At 52.2% G+C, this 19037-nt stretch overlaps 1 protein-coding gene across 4 annotated transcripts; it reads right to left on the reverse strand.

Moving 5' to 3' along the window:
- Positions 1-1907: 1907 nt before the first annotated feature.
- On the reverse strand, positions 1908-19037 carry SEPTIN3 (neuronal-specific septin-3). Of its 4 annotated transcripts, none has more exons than XM_021687747.1 (11): positions 18933-19037; positions 14547-14738; positions 11500-11628; positions 11008-11089; positions 9897-10034; positions 8399-8516; positions 7480-7575; positions 5770-5869; positions 4479-4530; positions 4091-4184; positions 1908-1973 (listed from the first exon to the last, which is right to left on the reverse strand). In XM_021687747.1, the coding sequence occupies exons 1-11, from the start codon at positions 18940-18942 to the stop codon at positions 1908-1910; spliced, it is 1077 nt and encodes a 358-aa protein (XP_021543422.1). In that variant the 5' UTR covers positions 18943-19037. The 4 variants fall into 4 exon arrangements, with proteins under 4 accessions (XP_021543422.1, XP_021543424.1, XP_044771718.1 ...); XM_021687749.1 differs by having other exon boundaries at positions 5770-5866; positions 18933-18942; XM_044915783.1 differs by lacking the exon at positions 11500-11628 and having other exon boundaries at positions 18933-18942.

Here is a 19037-nt window from a genome sequence, read left to right on the forward strand (position 1 = left end):
CCTGAATGACTCCCCACCACTCTTCTTTTCCTTGCATTCACCCTACAGAATATTGAGGCCCCAAACACAATTGCATATGGTCATCACATTCAAATTCAGAAAGATAGAGACAAAGCCGTGTTATTTGCTGGCTACAGAAGAAATTAGGAACCTCAAAGAGAGGAAGTTTGGTTCAAGTTTGAAAAAGACAAGACACAAGCTAGGGCTTTAGATGTAAATTTTTAACTCTTAAAGTATTCACTGTACAGTAGGCAGGTCTCTAGGCAAGATGGGTCCACTCCTTTCATAGAATTGGGTTTTATGCCTTCTGGAGGAAGGAGGGGAAAGCTAGGAAATTAGTTAAATGAAAATAAACCTTGTGTTCATTGAAGGAGACAGGCTATACAGAGCACAGCATCTCTCAAGGTCTAGCATGATAGCTCCATCACTCCTTCTGAATACAAAACTCCGTAGAATAATGCCTGAAGTCCAACCTCAAGCCAAATGAAGACAAACTGATCTCATGAAATGTTTTCCATCTATAGTTTTTGTGGCTGCTTCTTACCAAGACGATCCCTGTCTCACCCTCCACCTGCGATGTAATGGCCGATTTGGCCAAGGAGTGAGGAGCACAAATCAGACACAGGCCAGACAGTTCTTGTTCAAACAGCAATGTTTAGTTGTACAACACATAAAGTCTAGCAACATTTACACAACCAGTTTGAGTGTGTTGACTTGTTTTCAATTGGGAAATTTAACCATAATGTCACCCAAAAGTTGGCTGGGACTGGTAACATTTAAGAAACGGGTCGTTCTTGCATCCCCTAGGCTTGGGCCTCTTGCTCCATCAGGACTTAGTTGTAGATGAATGGCCCACAAGTCACCAGCCTTTGAGAAAATAGTGTCCAGGTGGAGACAGTGGGGAAAGGGGGGAGCGGGGCGGGGGGGGCAGGGAATCCCATACAGACACAATATGTGGGGCAGTGGCAGCCAACATTCGCAAACATTCATGCATCTGATGGGGGGCTTTGCCCTCCACTGGGTATTTTCCACTAGCCTACAGTGACCAACTGTGGCCAGGCTAATTCATTACTCACAGTAGCAGGGTGGAGGTCGGGGCAGGAGTAGTCAGAGTAGGTGGGAAGAGATCCCTCTTATTGCTAAGTGGACAGAAGGGTGCTTTTTTTTCTTCCTAGAGTTCACATCCCATGGGTTTCTGGAGTTTTGTGTCTGTGTTTAGTTCTTTTTTTAAGTTTGAGGGTAAGGAAGTCAATTCCAGAAATGTCTCTTCAGGAAAACCACTCTTTCTAAGCAGCTGCATTACAGGGTGGGGAGGGCATGAAGCTGAACTCTGGCGCCAGCCGCAAATGGCTATTTTTTTTAAAGTGACCCTAGGCCTGGCTCCCCCACATCTGTAGTGACCCATCATTAGAAATAAGCTTTAAGCAATGAAGGAGACACCCTTGTCCCACACTGGGGCTCACACGGCTGACCTCAACAAATCTGACAAGCAGAAAAGTTGCTTTCTTGACCCTTGAAGGAAGCCAAGAGTAGCTCATGCAGATGAATGGACAGGGAGCAATGCCATTTCCCCTTGGAGATGGTTACAAGTAGCTGGTATGGATTTGCAAGGGCAGAAGGAGCTCTTGATGAGTTCTTTCCCCCTGCGGATGGGCTGGGGCCGGCTGACATAGACGATGGACGAGGGCCGTGCTGGCGAGAACCCCATTCCACTGGGAGGAGGGGGGTGGTTTGGATACAGGGAGGAAGCAACTGTCCTAAAGAGATAGCTGGGCCCTCCGATCTGCTGAGAGCTGAGAGGGGCTGTGGTGGTGGTGGGCTGGGCAAGGACAGCTCTAAAAAGGGCATAGCCCTGCAGCAATAACAGCTGGGAGAAATGGAGGGAGAAGCAGCGCTTGAAATGGCCTTCATTCAGCAGTGGGGCAGGGGGTGGCTGGCACAGGTGGAAGGACAGTGCCCAGGAGGCCTTCTCCCTGCAGGGGGGGGGTGAGAACGGTTGAGGGTGTGGAGACCAGCGGCTGGCAGCAGACACATAAAACAGCTTCTCCGGGGAGGCTGACATCAAGGTGTAGGGGTGCCAAGCATCATCCTCTACTCCACCTCTCCAACGCCCACCGCCCCCACTAGACCTCCCCTGCCAGTCCTAGTGGCCAGTCCCATGTTTGCACACATGACTGCCCACTGTATACACCAGGGATCCCCCTCCTGTGGAAATGTAGCAACCTCTGGGCTTTAACCCTGATGCTGTTCTATCCTGACAGGTGCTTACCCTGCAATAACTTTGTGGGGGAAGGAGGATGTGTATTGGATTGGTAAAGAGCCTCCAAGAAAGACGGAGACCATAGGTTTTGGGGTCACCCACCTCTTTCCCCTGACCCACCGAGTCTTGGTCTGAAGTCTATGTGTTTTCCTAGCACCTGAGTGATAAGAGACTAGAAATGCTGGGATTTGTCGTGGACCAGTAAAACACCGAGGGCTGGACCAGGAGATGGAACAGGAGGCTGTATGAGGTCATTGTAAATGGTAGCTAGTTGGTGTTCTCCCTTACCTAAGGCTAAACTCTTTCCCCCAGCCCCAAGTTTCAGCCACCTTACAGACTGAAGGAGAAAGAGTAACTTGTTTGTAAAATCTATGCATTAATAAATACAGGGCTGAAGGGGATGGCAAGAAAAGGCTGACTGTATGATTATGGGTATCATTAGCAACATCCACAGGAGTCAGGAGGTGGGAATCGGGGAAAAGCAGAGACAGACAGACAGACATGCACAGTGAGAGAGAACAGAAGTCCAGAGAGGGTCAAGCATGAATGAGAAGCGAGCAGTAGAGAAGACAGCTTGTTCAGGAGGAAGAATCGTGATGGAGAAAAGTGAGGTGGTGTCTCCGATTCGCCTCTGAAGCCAAACCACTGAGAAAGGCAAAGGTTGTGCATTGCTCTTAATACATCTTTAGATTTAATTCTTCTAGAACTCAGCGCCCAAAGAAAGGCTGTCTCACTGGACCAGCGCATGTGCTTCTCGAACCAGCTACTGGGAACTGGGTAACTCATCGTGTTTCCTCCTCTGCCTGGGCCCACACGGGTCCACCATGCGCTGCGGAAACTTTCTTTTCTCCTCATCTCTGTGGGTCTGATTTCTCTCGTAATCCCATAATCCCAGTGTGTACTGTCACATGCTTTGGCTGTGATTTTATTTTAAGGTGGCCTGAAGTCCTTTTTGGAAGTAGACTGGGCATAAATCCTAAATATGGAAATGTAGCTAAGGTAGATTAGACTCCAAGCAAGTGGAAGAAGTCAGAGAGGGGCAGGATGAAGGAATGAGGGAAGGGGGAGAAGGTGGGAGCAGAGGGGAGTGAGGCAAGGCGCGTGTGGAAAGCAGCAGTCAGCAACCAGGACGGACGGTGACAGGTGGTGGATTTCGGACAGTGGAGACAACACATGCTGAAGGGTGGAGCTCTCTTCTCCACTTCTGGGCAAGAACTGTTTCTGCAGGAGCCCAGCTCCAGCCTACTCTGCTCTCCCTTGACCTTCCCCCTCCTAGGAAGTCCTAGCCTTACCCTAGACAGCCAAGCCCCACCACCCCCTCCCCACCAGGTCCAGCTCCAAAGCTGTCCTCAGAGTCTCTGCAGTCCCCGTTTGTGGGTGGTTCAGAGATAAGAGTTATCTGTGGCTCACCTGCTCCCCATCATTTTTAAGTGAAACCTCCCCTAAGACCTCTTGAGTGAGGCACACGCGGCTTTGTTCTGGGACACAAGGAAAGGAGACAGATAATGGACAGCCATGGAGGAACCAAACTTACAAGGGACCTTCCAGGGACGGCAGTGAAAATACCTCACCCCTGCACAGGTACACACACATACGCACACGCACACGCACGCACACTCTCTCTCCCTCTCATACACACACACATACACACACATGCACACACTGTAGACAAACTCCACAAACACCAGACAGGCCTGTGGGACAGAGTAGAAAGCAAGAAGGTGGTTGGGGTGGTTTTGGGATGTGTGTGGAAAAGTGGGGATGTGTGATGATACAGAGAAAGGGCCATCAGGGGTTACTGTCGTGGCTTTCCTCTGTGTCCACGCTCACCGGAGGGAGGCCTCCATTGTCATTGAGCCGCTTGGCCCTGTAGGTCTCGTAGTGGATGTTGTGTGTCACTTCCTTGAGGTCCTGGAGGTGGGTCCTGAAGGACAAAGGGTGAGGAGAGAGAGGGGTGTGATTAGGGGTGGGGAGGAAGAGACGGACCCACATCTGAGGTCAACACATCACTCCCGCGGCCTGGGCCCAATGACTGGGACCCAGGCCAGAGAGCCAGTAATAATACTTCTTCGGCCCCTTCTGCTTCATGATGGGACCTGGAATGGGGGGCAGAGAGCTTTGTCAGAGAGACCTGGAGATGGAGGAAGTAGATCTGAATGGATGGCCTCCTGACCCCAAATAAACTAACCTGTCCTCTGAGGGAAGGGGTGCATCTCACCTGATGACAAAGTCTCGAAGCAAGGCAAACTCACAGTGGTTGAGGTTTTCCACTGTGAACGAAACAAAACAAAACAGGTGGTCATTTCACTAATGTAGCAACACCCAGCAGGTGCACTTCTGTTCCGGTCATCAAGGCATTGAGGAGAGAGCCACAGGACAGGCCACTTCTTGTACGCCCTCCAGAGGTTTGCTCTTCTGGGCATTTCTGGGCACGGGAACAATGGCATAATACTATTCTAGACTCTGAAATAGCAGCTAATCAGGACTACTAGATTTCTCATTTTATAGGAAAGAAAATTAATACACAGGGGGTCTAAAAACTGGCCCAAGGCCTAAGACACAATTCCTATCCTCGAGGAATTTATAATCTGATTGGAAAACAGTAACACACACAGAATGTAACAATCGAGCCATCTTAAAAAAGGTCACGCACTACACAATGAATCTAATTCAATACAGATTGAGTACCTACTATCTGCAAACCACGTGCTAAGCGTTGTGGGAGCAGAAGGTGATTAAGACATGAATGCTCTAGTCCCACAATCTAATGGACAGGACAGACATCCTCATAAATGATTCCAATTCAAGGTGGATGAGAAAATGCCACTAAAAAAAAAATCGCAACATAGGATCATCGGCAAATGAGAGACATTATGATCCAATGGGATGAACTTGGTTTGGGAACTGAAATAAATTCAGTTGTAGAATTGAACTTCGGCCCTGAAATCCCAGTTTCAACCACCAACAAGTTGTGTGATCTTGGGCAAGACCCTTCACCTGCCTGAAGCTCGTGGCCCTCGGGGGCTAATGTTCTGAATACAAGCACGCCTCCCCTGCTCCCCGTAGAGGGTTATCATATTTGAACGAGATCACGGAAGCAATTCTTTGAAACCTTTCAGAACCGGTATTGACCTTCTCGAGGTCACATCCATTCCCAACAAGACGAAAACAGCCACATCTGAACCACCCTCCAGCAGTTTGTCAGATCACGTCCCCTTTCATGTAAAAACCTTTCTCCGGTTTTTCCAGTGCTTTTTAGTCTCTCCACGTTCTCCACTCCTTTGACGCACAAGTCAGGGCCTCCCGGTCAGGTGCTAAATCGCTCTTTTAGCGCTCCCTGTCTCTGAGACTCATCTTCTCAATTAGACTGTAAGCTCCTTACGGCAGGGTCTGGCTGGCTTTCATTTTGTATCTGACATGCCAGGATAGTGCCCTGAACTCTAGATGCTGAATAAGTAAGCATAATTCACCAGCAGCGGCCAGTTCTTCAAGAAGATGCGCTGAATTACCTTCAATGATCCCCCAGGGAGTTTTTCTGCCGAGGACTCGCTTGCCATTCACTTGGTACTCCTTGTCGCTTCCCACCACAGCGAAAGGCATGCTCTCCTGCTGACAAACCACACACACATGCATGTCAGCCTCCTACCATCCAGGCCTCCACGGACAGGGCACCCAACGGTCCTGGGCCCCTGGCCTTGAACTACATACTTCTGCTGCTCATTCAGTGATCCCACTGATGGCAAGGGCAAGGCTTTTGTCTCTTAAAAGGGAGTCTGAAGTTCTGGGTCCAGCCCTGGTCGCACCCCTGCCTGGCTGGTTAACCTCAGTAGGTCGGCTTTCCTTCAACAGGAGAAAGCTTTGTACTTTTTAGAGCACTTTAACACATCAGTTTGGTTTGGAACAACTCTGAGCTAGCCAGGATAGAGCTCTTCAGGTATACCCACCCATGTGACAGCCAAGTGACGGATGCTTTACACTACCTCCCATCAAACCTACTGGCAGAGACCCACGTCCACTGACCTCTCAGACCCCATAGGTCACCTTCTGAGGTTCATAGCTCCTCCGCTCCACCCCCCACCCTTGGGTTGTATATTCGCCAAGAGCCAGCTCTTTGTTCCCAAATCTATTTGCCTGATGTGTACTTGCTATTGGAGAAACTATTATTTAAGCCAAGGATGTATGACCGTGGAGAATGGTTTCTCTGAAAGTCAAGTTGGGTGTTTCTGAAAGACTTGGGAAAGGTGAGTTGCTCTTGCCCTAAGACCAGACTTATCCTCAAAGAAGAGGCCTTGTCTCTATATGAAAAGAATGCTTAGTGAATGTGAAGAATGTGTTTTATTTTGACTTAATAATTTAGTGAAATAATGCTTTAAAAACATTTAAGATTTGTATACATCATTTTTTTTTTAACGATTTCTTCACTTCAGTGGACGTTTTCCATTAACCGACCAACTACCTGTCTCAACTACATTAGATAAAGGGCTTCTGATAGATGATCCACCCTCCACAGAGGAGGTGATTCAAGACCAAAGCAAGTAAATGGCTTGTCCCAGGTCATAGTGGTGAGTAGAAAAGCCCAGACTGAAACTCAGGATTCTGATGTAAAATCCCAGAATTGTCGAAGTTTGGAACTGAGAGCAATCGTAGAAATCACATGAAGCCTTAAGATCCCTGGGAGACCCCCACGGACGGCTGAGAAGACGGTGCTCTGGGCCCATGTCCCTGAGCCAGAGCAGCTCTGTTTTCATGTTTTATATACAAGAGTCCTGTTTGACATTTAATTTTTTTAAAGGGTTCCTCTGGGGGAAAAAAAGCCTATAAGCCACTCACCTAACCTGACTTCTGCACTTTATAGAGGGGAAACTGAGGCAGAGCTCTGACTAGAGCATAGACATCTTGGACCCCAGCCTGATGCTCTTCCTGCCCAGGCCCTTCCATCAGCCACACCCTGGTTTTTCCAGGCCCTGTGGGGGAAGAAGAGGCTTTTGGGGTAGTCTGCGGATGGACGCGAACCTTGGCTTCCTGGATGCAGGGTTCACGGTCCTGGCCAGGGCCCTACTCCTCATCCTCTCCATGTCACTTCTGGTCTGGGTCAGGCAAGGTGGGGCAGACAGTATGAAAGGGGAAAAGCAGGTAGCAAAACAGAAGGAGTACACGATCCACATCCCACTCGTGCTGAGGAGGGCATTTGTGTGCTGAACAGAGCCCCAGGCACCCACCCGGATTTTGTCATTCTCCGTCTTGTCCTCCAAATCCTCATCAAATTCCTTCTGGGGGTAGAACTCAATGCCATTCACTTCGAGCTCCTTTCGAACCTAGGGGCGAGGAAGAGAAGCCAGGTAGCCAAGTGTCAGGATAATGGAGGGGGGGGCGTTGTACACGGGTGTGAGCATGTGTGTGTGCTGAAATCAGAGGGATGAATGCAGCCTTTGATAATCCGGTCATCTCTGAACTCTGAGGCCCTGAGCAGCAGGAAGATCCTAATAAATGGGAGCCCCAATCACACAGCTGCCACAGCCCAGCCTGAGATGAGGAATAGTCTGGGGGTGCAGCTTGCTCATCTCAGGATCCAGAAGCTTAGTATTTAGACAAGCAGCACTACTGAGTATGTGCTCATGCTGCCATGTATCATATTCCAGGTCTGCCCTCTCTCAAAGCTCGACTTAAGTCTCACCTCCTCCAGGAAGCCATCCAGGAACTCCCTAGTGGTCTACCTGATTGTAAGTTTCTCAAAGGCAGCAAATGTCTTTATACCTCCCTTGCAGGCCCCCACTTCTATTCCGGTGCATCCAGCACAGGGGGGAGCTTATAAAAGACACTAATAAAGACTGGAGGGCAGGTGATTAATTAGTCTAGCCCCTCAAGCAATCTAACATTGAGGAGTGTTTTCTCATGCCCAGGGTGATTTATGTATTCAGTGGTCTTCACCAGTAAATTTGGAGGATGGGAAGGAGGCAGCCTGAGGTTGTTAACTTCCCTTCACCATTGGTTGGCAGACACGACCAGCCCAGCCTCTTCAATGGTTAAGTGGGAGCTGGGCGGGAAAGGGGGGATATAATAATCAAGGATAGGACACAGCTTGCACCAGAGGAGGGGAAGGAAGGGTGGGGACAGGAAAAGGAGGAGAGGTCTTCTCACCCTTTGCTTGAATTCAGACTTCTCCTCCAGGGTCATGGTGTCAGCCTTAGCAATGACGGGGATGATGTTCACAACTTTGCTGAGGTGCTTCATGAACTCCAGATCGAGAGGTCGCAAGCTGGGGCCCAGAGAAGGCAGGGTGTCAGAGCCACCTTGCCCTCCCCTGGTCCGCCCTGGCCACCACGCCAGGGCCACCCTTGGGACGGGAGGACTGGACGGGGAACCTGGCTGAAGCCAAGGGGCTGCTCCGTCTCCTTCCTGACGCGCTCCCAGCGTCTTACCGCCTGTGGAACAGGCTGCGACTCTCTGCCCCCACTCGGACCACCATCTCCCCTTCTCTTCAAATCCTGCCCCTCCTGCAGCCCTGCTCAAACTGCTCCTTCAGGACAGCATTCCTGACGTGGGGCTCCTTTTCTCCTGGGAATAGCCGCGGACTGTTGTCTCAGGCTTTATGTCCCTTTAAGTCCTTGTGTCATGGTTACTTGTGTATCTTATTCTCCGTATGGGGTAGCACTTTTTTTTAAGTAATCTCCTTGCCCAACATGGGGCTTGAACTCATGACCCCCCCACCACCCCAGTGGAGAGTCGTGTGCCCCAGGACAGCACCTTTTGATGGGCCTTCTCCCAGCCCACACTTAGTCCTGCAGAGGCCCAGCTGGGGGCCCAGGCCCTCCCCATCTGAGGGCCCCGCTCCCTCTAGGCTCTGGGGCTCCCATCTGGCTCTAATTCCCAGTCTGGGCCACTTACTAAGTCAGGCTATCTGCTGGCTTGCTCTGACCTTGGGTCCACATTCTAGGGAGGAATAAAGCTAATCTTTTTACTGAGTTCCTAGACCCCACCGTTGAACACCTGCTGAGTACCTGGTTCCTCCACAATTGGGGGCCCACCTTGCTCATGCCATCCGCTCAAGAACTGAACTCTGGCCCAGCAGTTAGGTGTAGTAATAAGTTATGGAAGGTCGCCTGCTTGCTCACCTAGATCTCTCCATCCCACGCTGGCACTCCCTGTCACGCGGCCCCATCAGCCACTCACAACCGACTTCCCTGCACACCTGCTGGTCGTCAGCCTTCATCTCTAGACACGCTGGGCTGCCCACCCATCAAATACCTACAGCTGGGTCCCCTACCCCCCCAAAACACCCACCTGATCCAGTAGCCCTGCCCTTCCCCGTTTCACTCTTGTTGCTGCCCACCGCCCCACCCCAGCTTTGTGCAAAGCAGGTATCTCCTGAATAGACAAGGAGCCCTCTGCGCCCACATACGGACTCCTCTCTGCTGGCACAGTTGTGCTAGAACACCAGTGGGCAGCTTGGGGACTGGGCTTGGTCAGCTTTCCTCTCCTGGTAAGAGAGTCAGACTGTCTTGGAGAAAGTGCAGGGGATCACAGGGCCCTGACAACACTGGGGCCCATCCGGGGGGACTGCTTATCCACGACAGAATGGGCACAGGTGACACAAACCAGAGCCAGGCGCAGCCGTGGGGGAGGGACTGGTACGTACGAGTGTCCCGTGGGGGAGATGAAGTAGAGACAACAGTGGACACGAGTGTCGGGGATGCGTTTCTTCCTGGCGATGTTGACCTCCTCCTTCAGGAACTTCTCATACTGTTCGTTGATGTACTTCTCAATGGGCTCCCAGCTGGGGGGCGGGGGGACGGGAAGAAAGCAGATGGATGTCCCAGAAAGAAAGGCCTATGGACCATTCTTCCTCAGGCCCTCATGGATGGCTTTCCTTGTTAAGCGAGACCAAAACTTCCACGGGGACCTAGTCCTCTGAATGGGCCAGAGGAATTGCAGCACCCCACCCCACCCCGGAAAGCAGCCCACGCTTTCCCCACCTCCATTCCTCATTAGCTAGGAGGCTCTGAGGAAGTCTCTGCCCCTCTCTGAGTACCAATGGGTTCCTGGAGGGATTAAGGATTACAAAGAACAGATGTACAGTACTTAACATAGCAACAGCGTGTAGAAAGTATTCAACATGGCAACAACTCATTATCATCACTGTTGTCTATGCTATTGCTACCTTTCTCCTTTAAGGAGCATGCCTATGACCAGAGGAGAGGACAACCAGTCACTTTTCTAAGATTGTTCTAAATTGTGTGGTTTGGCGGCCCTGCCTATGTGCGGCAGACCCCAGCTCCCTCACAGAGGAACCACGGTCTCCGTCCCTATGTGGGAGCAAATCCCTGCCTGGAACTTTCCATCTACATCCTTGGCAGGATGCTGACGGCCACGTTGCTCTGTGAATTCCCAGAGGTGCTCTCCTCGTGGAAATTCCCCTCCGTCCTCTCTTCATGCAGGGTTATGACACTGCCCACAGGCCAAGCTTGGCCACAGCCTTCCCGTCAGCCCAGATTTGTGCCACAGCTCCCCTTGTTCTGTCTGCCCTGCCCTGCTGCCACCTCCAGGCAATCCCACAGCCAAAATTCCCTCTGCACTGGCCCCCTCCTGAGCCTCGTCCCTCGCCTCCTTACAAAGCCCCTGACGCCCATCCTTTAGCACGCCTTCCCACTTAGCCCCTCAGCATGAAGGGCGCAGCTGGTTCTCAATATGAATGAATCTGCACCGTGTTCAGCATCTTCAGGGCAGAAATCTCACAGGCAGACATATACCAGTTTTCATTGTTGATCTGGTCTCCAAAGCCCGGGGTGTCGATGACGGTCAGCTTCATTTTGACCCCGCCTTCCTCTATCACTGGGGGGTGAACAGAAAAGGCACCAGGGAAGTCACTTGTTGGGCTGATGCCGGCTACCCTGCTGCCTACCAGCCAGGGAGACCCAGGCTCCTTCCTTCCTCGGGACCAATTACTGGAAAAGTCAAGTTCAGGGCCTTCCCACCTCGGCAGCTCGGTTCATGCTGTTCCCTTCACCTAGCATGCCTTCCCTGCTTCTTGCTGCCTGAATCCCACCCGTGCTCTCCCATCCAGCTCAAGCCCCGTTTCTAATCCCCCCTGTCTTTTCTAGACCAAAGAGTTGGCTCTACTCCGTTCTCTTCTGTCTTGAGATTGCTTTTCATTTGTCTCATTCCCCCAGTAGGCCCGTCTCTCCCTCTCTGGCAGAGAGCCTTCTGAACAGTGGCCACTGGAGTCCCTGCCTGGTCCTCACCGTGCCCAATAGCTTTGATCTCCACCGTCTTGGGAATCTTTTCTTCCCGGTTCCAGCTGGAGGCCTTGCGGCTCACCTGGGATTTGAAGAGCGTGTTGACCAGCGTTGACTTGCCCAGTCCGCTCTGACCTGCCGCAAGACAGGAGGAGGATGACACGGTGGGGAAGACCCGTGTCCACCTCCTGAGCCTGCCATCTCTCCCACGAGATTCCAGAATTCTAGAGCCTTGATCCAGGCCACTTTACCACTCATGGTGGGCGGGGGGCAGAGGACTGAGTGGGAGAGCAAGCAGGTGGGAATGGTTCCCTGGTACCAGAGACTTGGATTCCACATTCTCTCCTTCCTGGAGCCCCAGGCTTGTTGGGAGAGGGGACAACCTCTGCCTTTGTCTAGTGTAGCAATTTTTTGTTTTGTGCCTGCTGGACTTCAACTTTTAGTCTTTAGTAATACTAAACCAAATGACAGAACTACTTGGCCCTCTGATACTGCCTCAGTGCATCCGAGATTTTCACATCTGCTAGCCAAAATTGCCTTTGAATCCCAGAGCCCTGGGAATCCCATAGCAGAGCTCTCTTTACCCCCAGCTCAAGTGTAGAGATTGACCCCCACCTCACATAAAGTGTGTCCAAGGTCACATAACTAATAAATGCAAGACCAGGGCCTTGAACCCAAGGAACCCCCTGGTTCTGTGTCCACTCTATTCTATTGCTACAGTGAGTACCTCATGCAGATAAATGCCCGAGAGGGCACTGAGAGAGGAGGGGGCAGCTGAGTGGGCAGGGCCAGTCTCTTACCTCCACTTCCTTCACGAGTGCTCCCTTTTGACCCGTCTTTTTCTTTTTTTGTATTGTATTGTATTTTTTTTTAAGTAGGCTCCACTCCAAACGTGGGGCTTGAACTTAGGACCCCGAGATCAAGAGTCACATGCTTTACCGACTGAGCCAGCCAAGCACCCCATTTTGACCTGTTTTACACAGGTCTACAGAATCTACAGAAGATTTCATTCCAAGGAGGAGTTCTGCAACTAAAAGGCACTTGAAAACCACCGGTCCGAGCTGTGCTTCTCAAACTTGTACACGCACGAGGATCGCACAAGCAGGCCCTACAACTGCTCAATGGCATCAGTGTCACCTGGACCCTTGTAGGAAATGCAGGATCCCAGGCCCTGCCTCAGCCCGATGATTCAGAATCTGCACTTTGACAGGACTCCCAGATGAATCACATGCACAGTAAAGTCAGAAGTTCTGGTCTAGAACGTTCCTGTGGTATATTAGTGGGAGGATGAGGGCCTAAGGCTCCAGACCCAACAGTGCTGTCTCCCTGAACACCTGGGACTAGCCGTGTTTGCTCCTCTAGTTTTTTTACTGACAACTGATGGCACGGGAGGGAACTGGAGGAGACCAGTGATAGCAGATAAGGTGCATGTCTCATTCCAAATGATCAATCAGTAGTAGCCACCTAGGCCAATATGTTAAAAAGGCTACCTGTGGACTCAGTCCCGAATGCGAGCCATGACTGACCGGCTATGTCTCTCCCTGTGGTGCTGCTGGGGAGAGAAGAAGCCTGCACAGCTTCTACTTGCTGTTCCTGGTCTGGATATTTTCTGAGGTCATTTGCTCACTAAGTACCCTTGAATGCCAAGTGCTGTCCTGGAATTGGAGGTAGAGAGGCAAACAAGACATCACCTTTACCCTCGAGAAGCCATTTAGTGTGAGGAAGACCAAAACACAAGCAGGCGGTTACGATATGTTGCCATAATCGCCGTGAAAGAGGGAACCACAGGGTATTACGGCAGCAAACTGAAGGGAATGTAATCCAGTCTCTCTGGAATCAAGGAGGACTTCTAGGAAGAAGCAACAACTAAGCTGAAACCTGCGGAGAAACTCTGAAAGACCCCTGAGAAGCTGGAATGGGGTTCTAGACAGAGGGAATGGCAGAGTCAAAGTCTCAGAGGCTGAAAAGAGCACAGCGAGTCCAGGAGAACTTACCACTGAGGAATAGAATGCTACGTGGTTAGTGGTAAGAGGTGAGTGGAGAGAGAGCACCAGGCCAGGCTAGGAATTTAAGCCCTTAAATCTATTGAAGGGTTTTAAGTAGGATGGGTGACCTGATGAGTTCTGCGGGTTGGGAAAATTCTTCAGTCACTGGTGAATAATGGTTTGAAACAGAAAGAAGACAGAGGACTGGGAGGGTCAATGCCACTCAGAGTGTGGCCTGGGGCCACGGTCCTTGAACAATTTGCTACTCATTCTTGAGATAAGAAATTTGTACCGGAAAATAAGTTGACCATAACACTAAACACACTATTTAGTTCAGCTGATTTTTTTTTACAGCAAGACTTTCTAGATGATCTAAACTCCAGTCAGCTCCTAATCTTTGAGTAGCACTGAGTCAGGGGGCTGTGGCAATCCAGGTGGGAGCCCTAGCTTAGCTGAGAGTGGTCACAGTGGAGATGGAAAGAAGTGGGCAGACTTCAGAGAGATTTATAAGGGAAAACTGACAGGTCTTGATGGTTGACTGAATTGGGGGATAAGGGAGAAAGAAAGAAGATGCCCAGGTCCCTGTTTCAGCACCTGAGTGAATATCTCACTAATATCAGGCAAAGGTCCCTTCCTGCTTTTACATGCTGGGACCTGGCAACACTACTTAGTGACCAATCAATGTCCTGCAAATTCTCTTTAAGCTTTCAAGCACTACAGAAGATCAGAAAGAAGACCACCCTCCATCTGATACCAGTGGAGAAAGACACAGATGATTTCCCCACGCCACACACCTAAAAACTGGCTGAGCAGGGCTAAGAGGCTGCCTGTGTCCACCCCACTGGTGTTGGGGCCAGGCTGACCATCCACCCAGAGTTCCCACCCCTGCATTAGCTAGTCTTCAGGAGAGAAGAGAATCAGGCTTTTGTGATCAACACAGTAAAATCTTTCCTCCTGGAAAGAGCTCATCCTAGGGAAGCCAGGGCTGAGGCCCATCCTAGGGAAAGAAACAGGATCCTCAGTTCTGCCCACCAGCATGGTCTCCAGTGACCCCATGGCCTTCCCTACCGACCACCATGATGTTGAAGTCGAAACCAGTCTTCATGGTCTTCTTGCGCATCTGCTCAATGATGGTGTCAATGCCAATGTAGCCCAGGAGGTTTGAGTTGATGCTGACGGGTTTCATGGGCACTGCCGGCTTAGGCCTGGGCTCAGGCACCAGCTCTGACATGGCTGCGTCCGTCCTGGCCTCTGGGAGCCCTGCAAAGCCAAGGTGGGAGAGGTGGGCTGGAGGAAAACAGAAGTCACGTGGAAGCCACAGTACTATTCTCTTGATACAGAATCACACAGAGTTGGGACTAGAAGGGACCTCAGCTGTCATCCAGTATGGGTCCCTCATTTCACAGATGGAGAGACTGAGGCCTGTGGGGGAAGGACTTCCCCAAGACACAGAGCAAGTCAGATGCCAGATCGGGATCAGTGCCCAGCCTCTTCAGCTGCTGGGGTGCTTTCTGGCACACTCACTCCTCCAAAGAACGTCTGTGTGTCTAATCCTGGGACTTCTCCACCTTGGCCCTGTTGAGATTTGGGTCTGGATAATTATTGGAGGGGGGGTGTCCTGTGCACTGTAGGATGTTCAGTGGCCCCCCTGACCTCTCGTTGTGACAACCAAAAATATCTCTAGACAGTGCCCTGGGGGCAGCATAACCCTATGGAGAACCACTGGTCTAGGAGATGTCTGGGGTTATTCTGACCTGAGTCCTGCCTTCTCAAAGAAAGGGCTAAGACCTTTTAGGATACTGGACTTAATATCTATTGACTGTCTGTCACTGACCTCAATTGCTTTGTTTTTTAGAAGCAAATAGAGCTACCCCCTCACACTGCAGGAGCATCACTCCTGCGCCCAGCCTCAGTGTCCCCTCTTTTCCATGAGCACCACTGCAAAGTAGGGGTGTCTATGCCTTGAGGAGCCCCAGACACCACCCTAGCCATAGTTTTAAATCTGTGGGAGGAATAAGTCTCTCCTTTTGACCAGACCAGTGGGGAGGGGATGAGAAGCAGTCACGTTGGGGCAGCCACTTGCCTAAGATGACATAGTGTGTTCTTGGGATGGGGGGGGTGGCAAAAGAAAGGGGAGGCTGAGGACAGAGCCTTTCCCTACTAGGTCTGGCAGATCACAGGCATGTTCACACACAAAGGAAATCTGTACATTTCCTCATGGGGCCAATGTCCCCTGGGGCAGGTTTCAGTATAGAGCAACTCCATTTTCCCATCCATAAAATGGGTGTGTGTGTGGTGAAGTGGAAGGAGCCTGGCCCTGCTACTTGCCAGATGTGGGGACTTGGGCTCACCCCTGTGAGCCTACTTCCTCATCTGTAAACTGGCTAGGGGCACGATTAAGGCTGTGGTAAGCATCACATGAGCTATGATGCCTAGAAGCACCCGGCATACCCCTCACACTTCCAGACCCTCTTGCCCCCACGCCCCTTTCAAGTTCACCAGCTTGTCCAGAGGGCAAATGAAGTGGGGCGTGTGCAAGCGATGCTAATTACACAGCGGAGTTATTGGACTCAACGCTCTCTCGAGGACCCCTTCCAGCTTTGCCATTCTGGAATCCTGTGGTTCCTGCAGAGTCTCAGGCTCCCAGGGAGAATTGATGGAGCAGCAGATGGGCAAGAGGGGGAGGGGACAGGAGTGTCTCCCTCCCCCACCCCCACCCCCAGACTCAGCCAGGAGTCTGTTCTTGTACTGCTACCACCTGGTCCTGCCACCAGTCCTGGCAAGACTCTCTCTCCCGATGGGAAACTGTTCTTTCCTTGTCACTCCCAGGCACAGCCAAATCGGACGAAGCCTCGGGCCTGGTGTGACTCCCTCCTGCTTCCCAGGAAGCTGTTGCCAGCCAGGCGGCTCCAGGCGGCCGCAAGATTGGCTAGGGGGCCCTGCAGCAGCTGACTCTCACAGCCTGGCCTGCTCCTCCACTCTCTGCACGTGGCTCCCGGGCCCCACTCAGCACACCTGCACCGGGGGCCATGCCCCATTTTCCCTGCCCAGCTGCTGCCCCGGCTGGCCCAGGCCACTTCCCTCATGGCTCACAGCCAAGCCTGCTTGTTCTCACAAACCTTGTTGTGAGATAGATCCACGGAGGGGTGGGGGGCGGGGTGTCATATACTATTTTACAGACTTGGAAAGTGAGTCTTGTATTTATTTTCGGGAGATTTTGTTAGTATCCTTATAAAGGGTGCCCTCACTATGGCCTGCTCAGCTCTAGCCCGTCGACGGCAGCATCCTCAAAGAGCATTCCCAAAAGACAGACGCTGCTTGCAAGAAGGGGGCTGCCCACCAGATTCCCAGGCAACTTCTAGGACCAGCAAGCACCTCCTCGCACCCGTGCACATACTGTGTGGAGCACCTGCTGCCAAGTCACCTGTCCCAACCCTATGCCAGTTACATGCCAGCCACACGCTAACAGCAACCACCCGTCAGCCATGAGCACTGCAAACGTGCGGCGGGTCACTACGTCATGACCTCTGCTGGACGACCCTTGCCCACTCCAGCCCCCGGCTGACCCCTACTCTTCCTTCACCATTCAGCTCAAGGCCTACCTCTAGAAAAGCCTCTGCTTTCCTACCTGATACGAGTGCCCCTCTTCTTAGTACCTTGTTCGCATCACGTTCACTTCTTTGCTCCATTCCTTCCAGGACATTTCATGTGCTGCCAAATCTCGGGAGCCTACTCCAGTCAACCCGCTAGACTTGATGCCAAAGATACTTTTGGACCCCAAACAAGGTCCTCGCCCCCAAGGTCCACTGTGTGGTGAGGGTGACTGACAAGTACATAAAAATTTCCAGGGCACAGGACGATGCTGCTCTGGAGTGGAATTCCGTAGCTCCATCCCTTGCCCAGACAGCATCCCTATTCCTATCATGCCAACCCCAGACGGGCAGCTGGCCCAGGCTTAACTCGCAGCTGGATGACCCCAGTGAGCCTCAGTCTTCTCCTCAGGAAAATGGGCACGTAAGTACCTACGTTGCTGGGTTGCTGTGAAGGTTATACAAAAGCATGGACATAAATTACCTGGCACTGAACATATGCCCATCCTTCCTCAGGGAAGGGGCCATGTCTCATTGATCTCTGTGCCCCATTGAACGTAGCATGACACAGGCACTCAGCAATGGATGGATGGTAGATGCACAGACGCCTCACAGGGGGGCAGATGTCAATGGATGGATGGATGGACGGACGCCTCGCACGGAGGCAGATGTCACTTTAGAACCATCACCTTTCTTCTCCCTCACGGGCTGCTCCCTTTGCAGAGCAGCTGACCCCCAGCCAGCAAATGGCTCCCGTGTAGGCCACAGTGAAGGGAGCAGACTCTGTTAAGAGAGACCCTCTCCCTCCCCGCAAGAGGGATTGGATGGGGGTTCCCTAAGGGTGGGAAGAGCTAAGGATGAAGGTCACAGCAGGATATAGTTCAAGTGCCATCCTGCCTAGATGGTCCTCTGGGGTCTTCCTAAGCTCCCAGGTCTCTCTAGAGAGGAGGGGGATCTGTCAGCCGCACGCCCTGCCACAGGCCACCTGCCCCATCAATGCTCTAGGGAGAGGCATTGTCCACCTGACTCAGCTCTGGCTGAGTCCCCCACAGAAACAGCATCCCCCTCCCTGTGCCAAGCAAGGACCCCAGTGCTTTCTTTTACACAGGCAAATGAATGGCTTTGTCTTTGTCTGGCCCAGGGACCCCACCCCTCTGTTGGAAAGGTGGCAACAGGGGGAGCGGATATTTCCAGAATAGCACCTGCCTCCTTGGCTCAGTGAGGGGTAGGGGTGGGAGGGGTCTCTTCCTCCCTTCCAGCGCTGGAGATCTTCCCCTGCTCCCAGCCCTAGCAGCCTTCAAGACTCCGCCCCCACCCGCAGAGGCAATTCCAGACCACCGCAGCTCCAGCCCCGCTCTCAGAAAACGAATCACAGAAGACATCTCGGTCCTTTCCCATTCACAGTTGCAAGGGCCCTGGGACACCCCCTTCCCCCATCCCAGTCCTCTGGAGGCCAATGAGTTCCCTTGGAGACCACCAGCTGGTGCCTGTCTCAGTGTGCGCCTGTGTGTGGGGGAAGGGGCCTATGTGTCAGCGCACAGGTCTCTTATCTGGCTGTAGGTGGCCCTGATACCTGTGCGTGGTGTGCATGTGTGTGCGTGTCTTGGTGTGCTCTAGCGTGGGGCTTCCTGCGCGCATCTGGGTCCCTGCTTGTATGTCCGTGGGCCTCTGGGACTCCCCGCGATCCCGTGTGTGCATTTCTCCCGGCACGTATATCTTGGGGTGTGTGCGTGTGTCCGTGCATATGTCACCGCGCGTGGGCTCCTCGGCGCCGCAACCCTCCCTCTGGTAGCACCTCCAGCCGGGCTTTTCGGGGCCGCAGCCTCCTCCCAGCGGGCGTCGGTGGCCCGGCCAGCCGCCCTACCTTTGGACATGAATCCTCCTTTGTCTCTATTCCTCCGGGGAGATGCTCAGGGCGTGGGGCTGCAAGGCTGAGCGGGGCGCGGGCTCCTTCTGGGCAGAGCGGCCC

Source organism: Neomonachus schauinslandi, chromosome 5 (assembly GCF_002201575.2).
Source record: "Neomonachus schauinslandi chromosome 5, ASM220157v2, whole genome shotgun sequence".
Taxonomy (NCBI): Eukaryota; Metazoa; Chordata; class Mammalia; order Carnivora; family Phocidae; genus Neomonachus; species Neomonachus schauinslandi.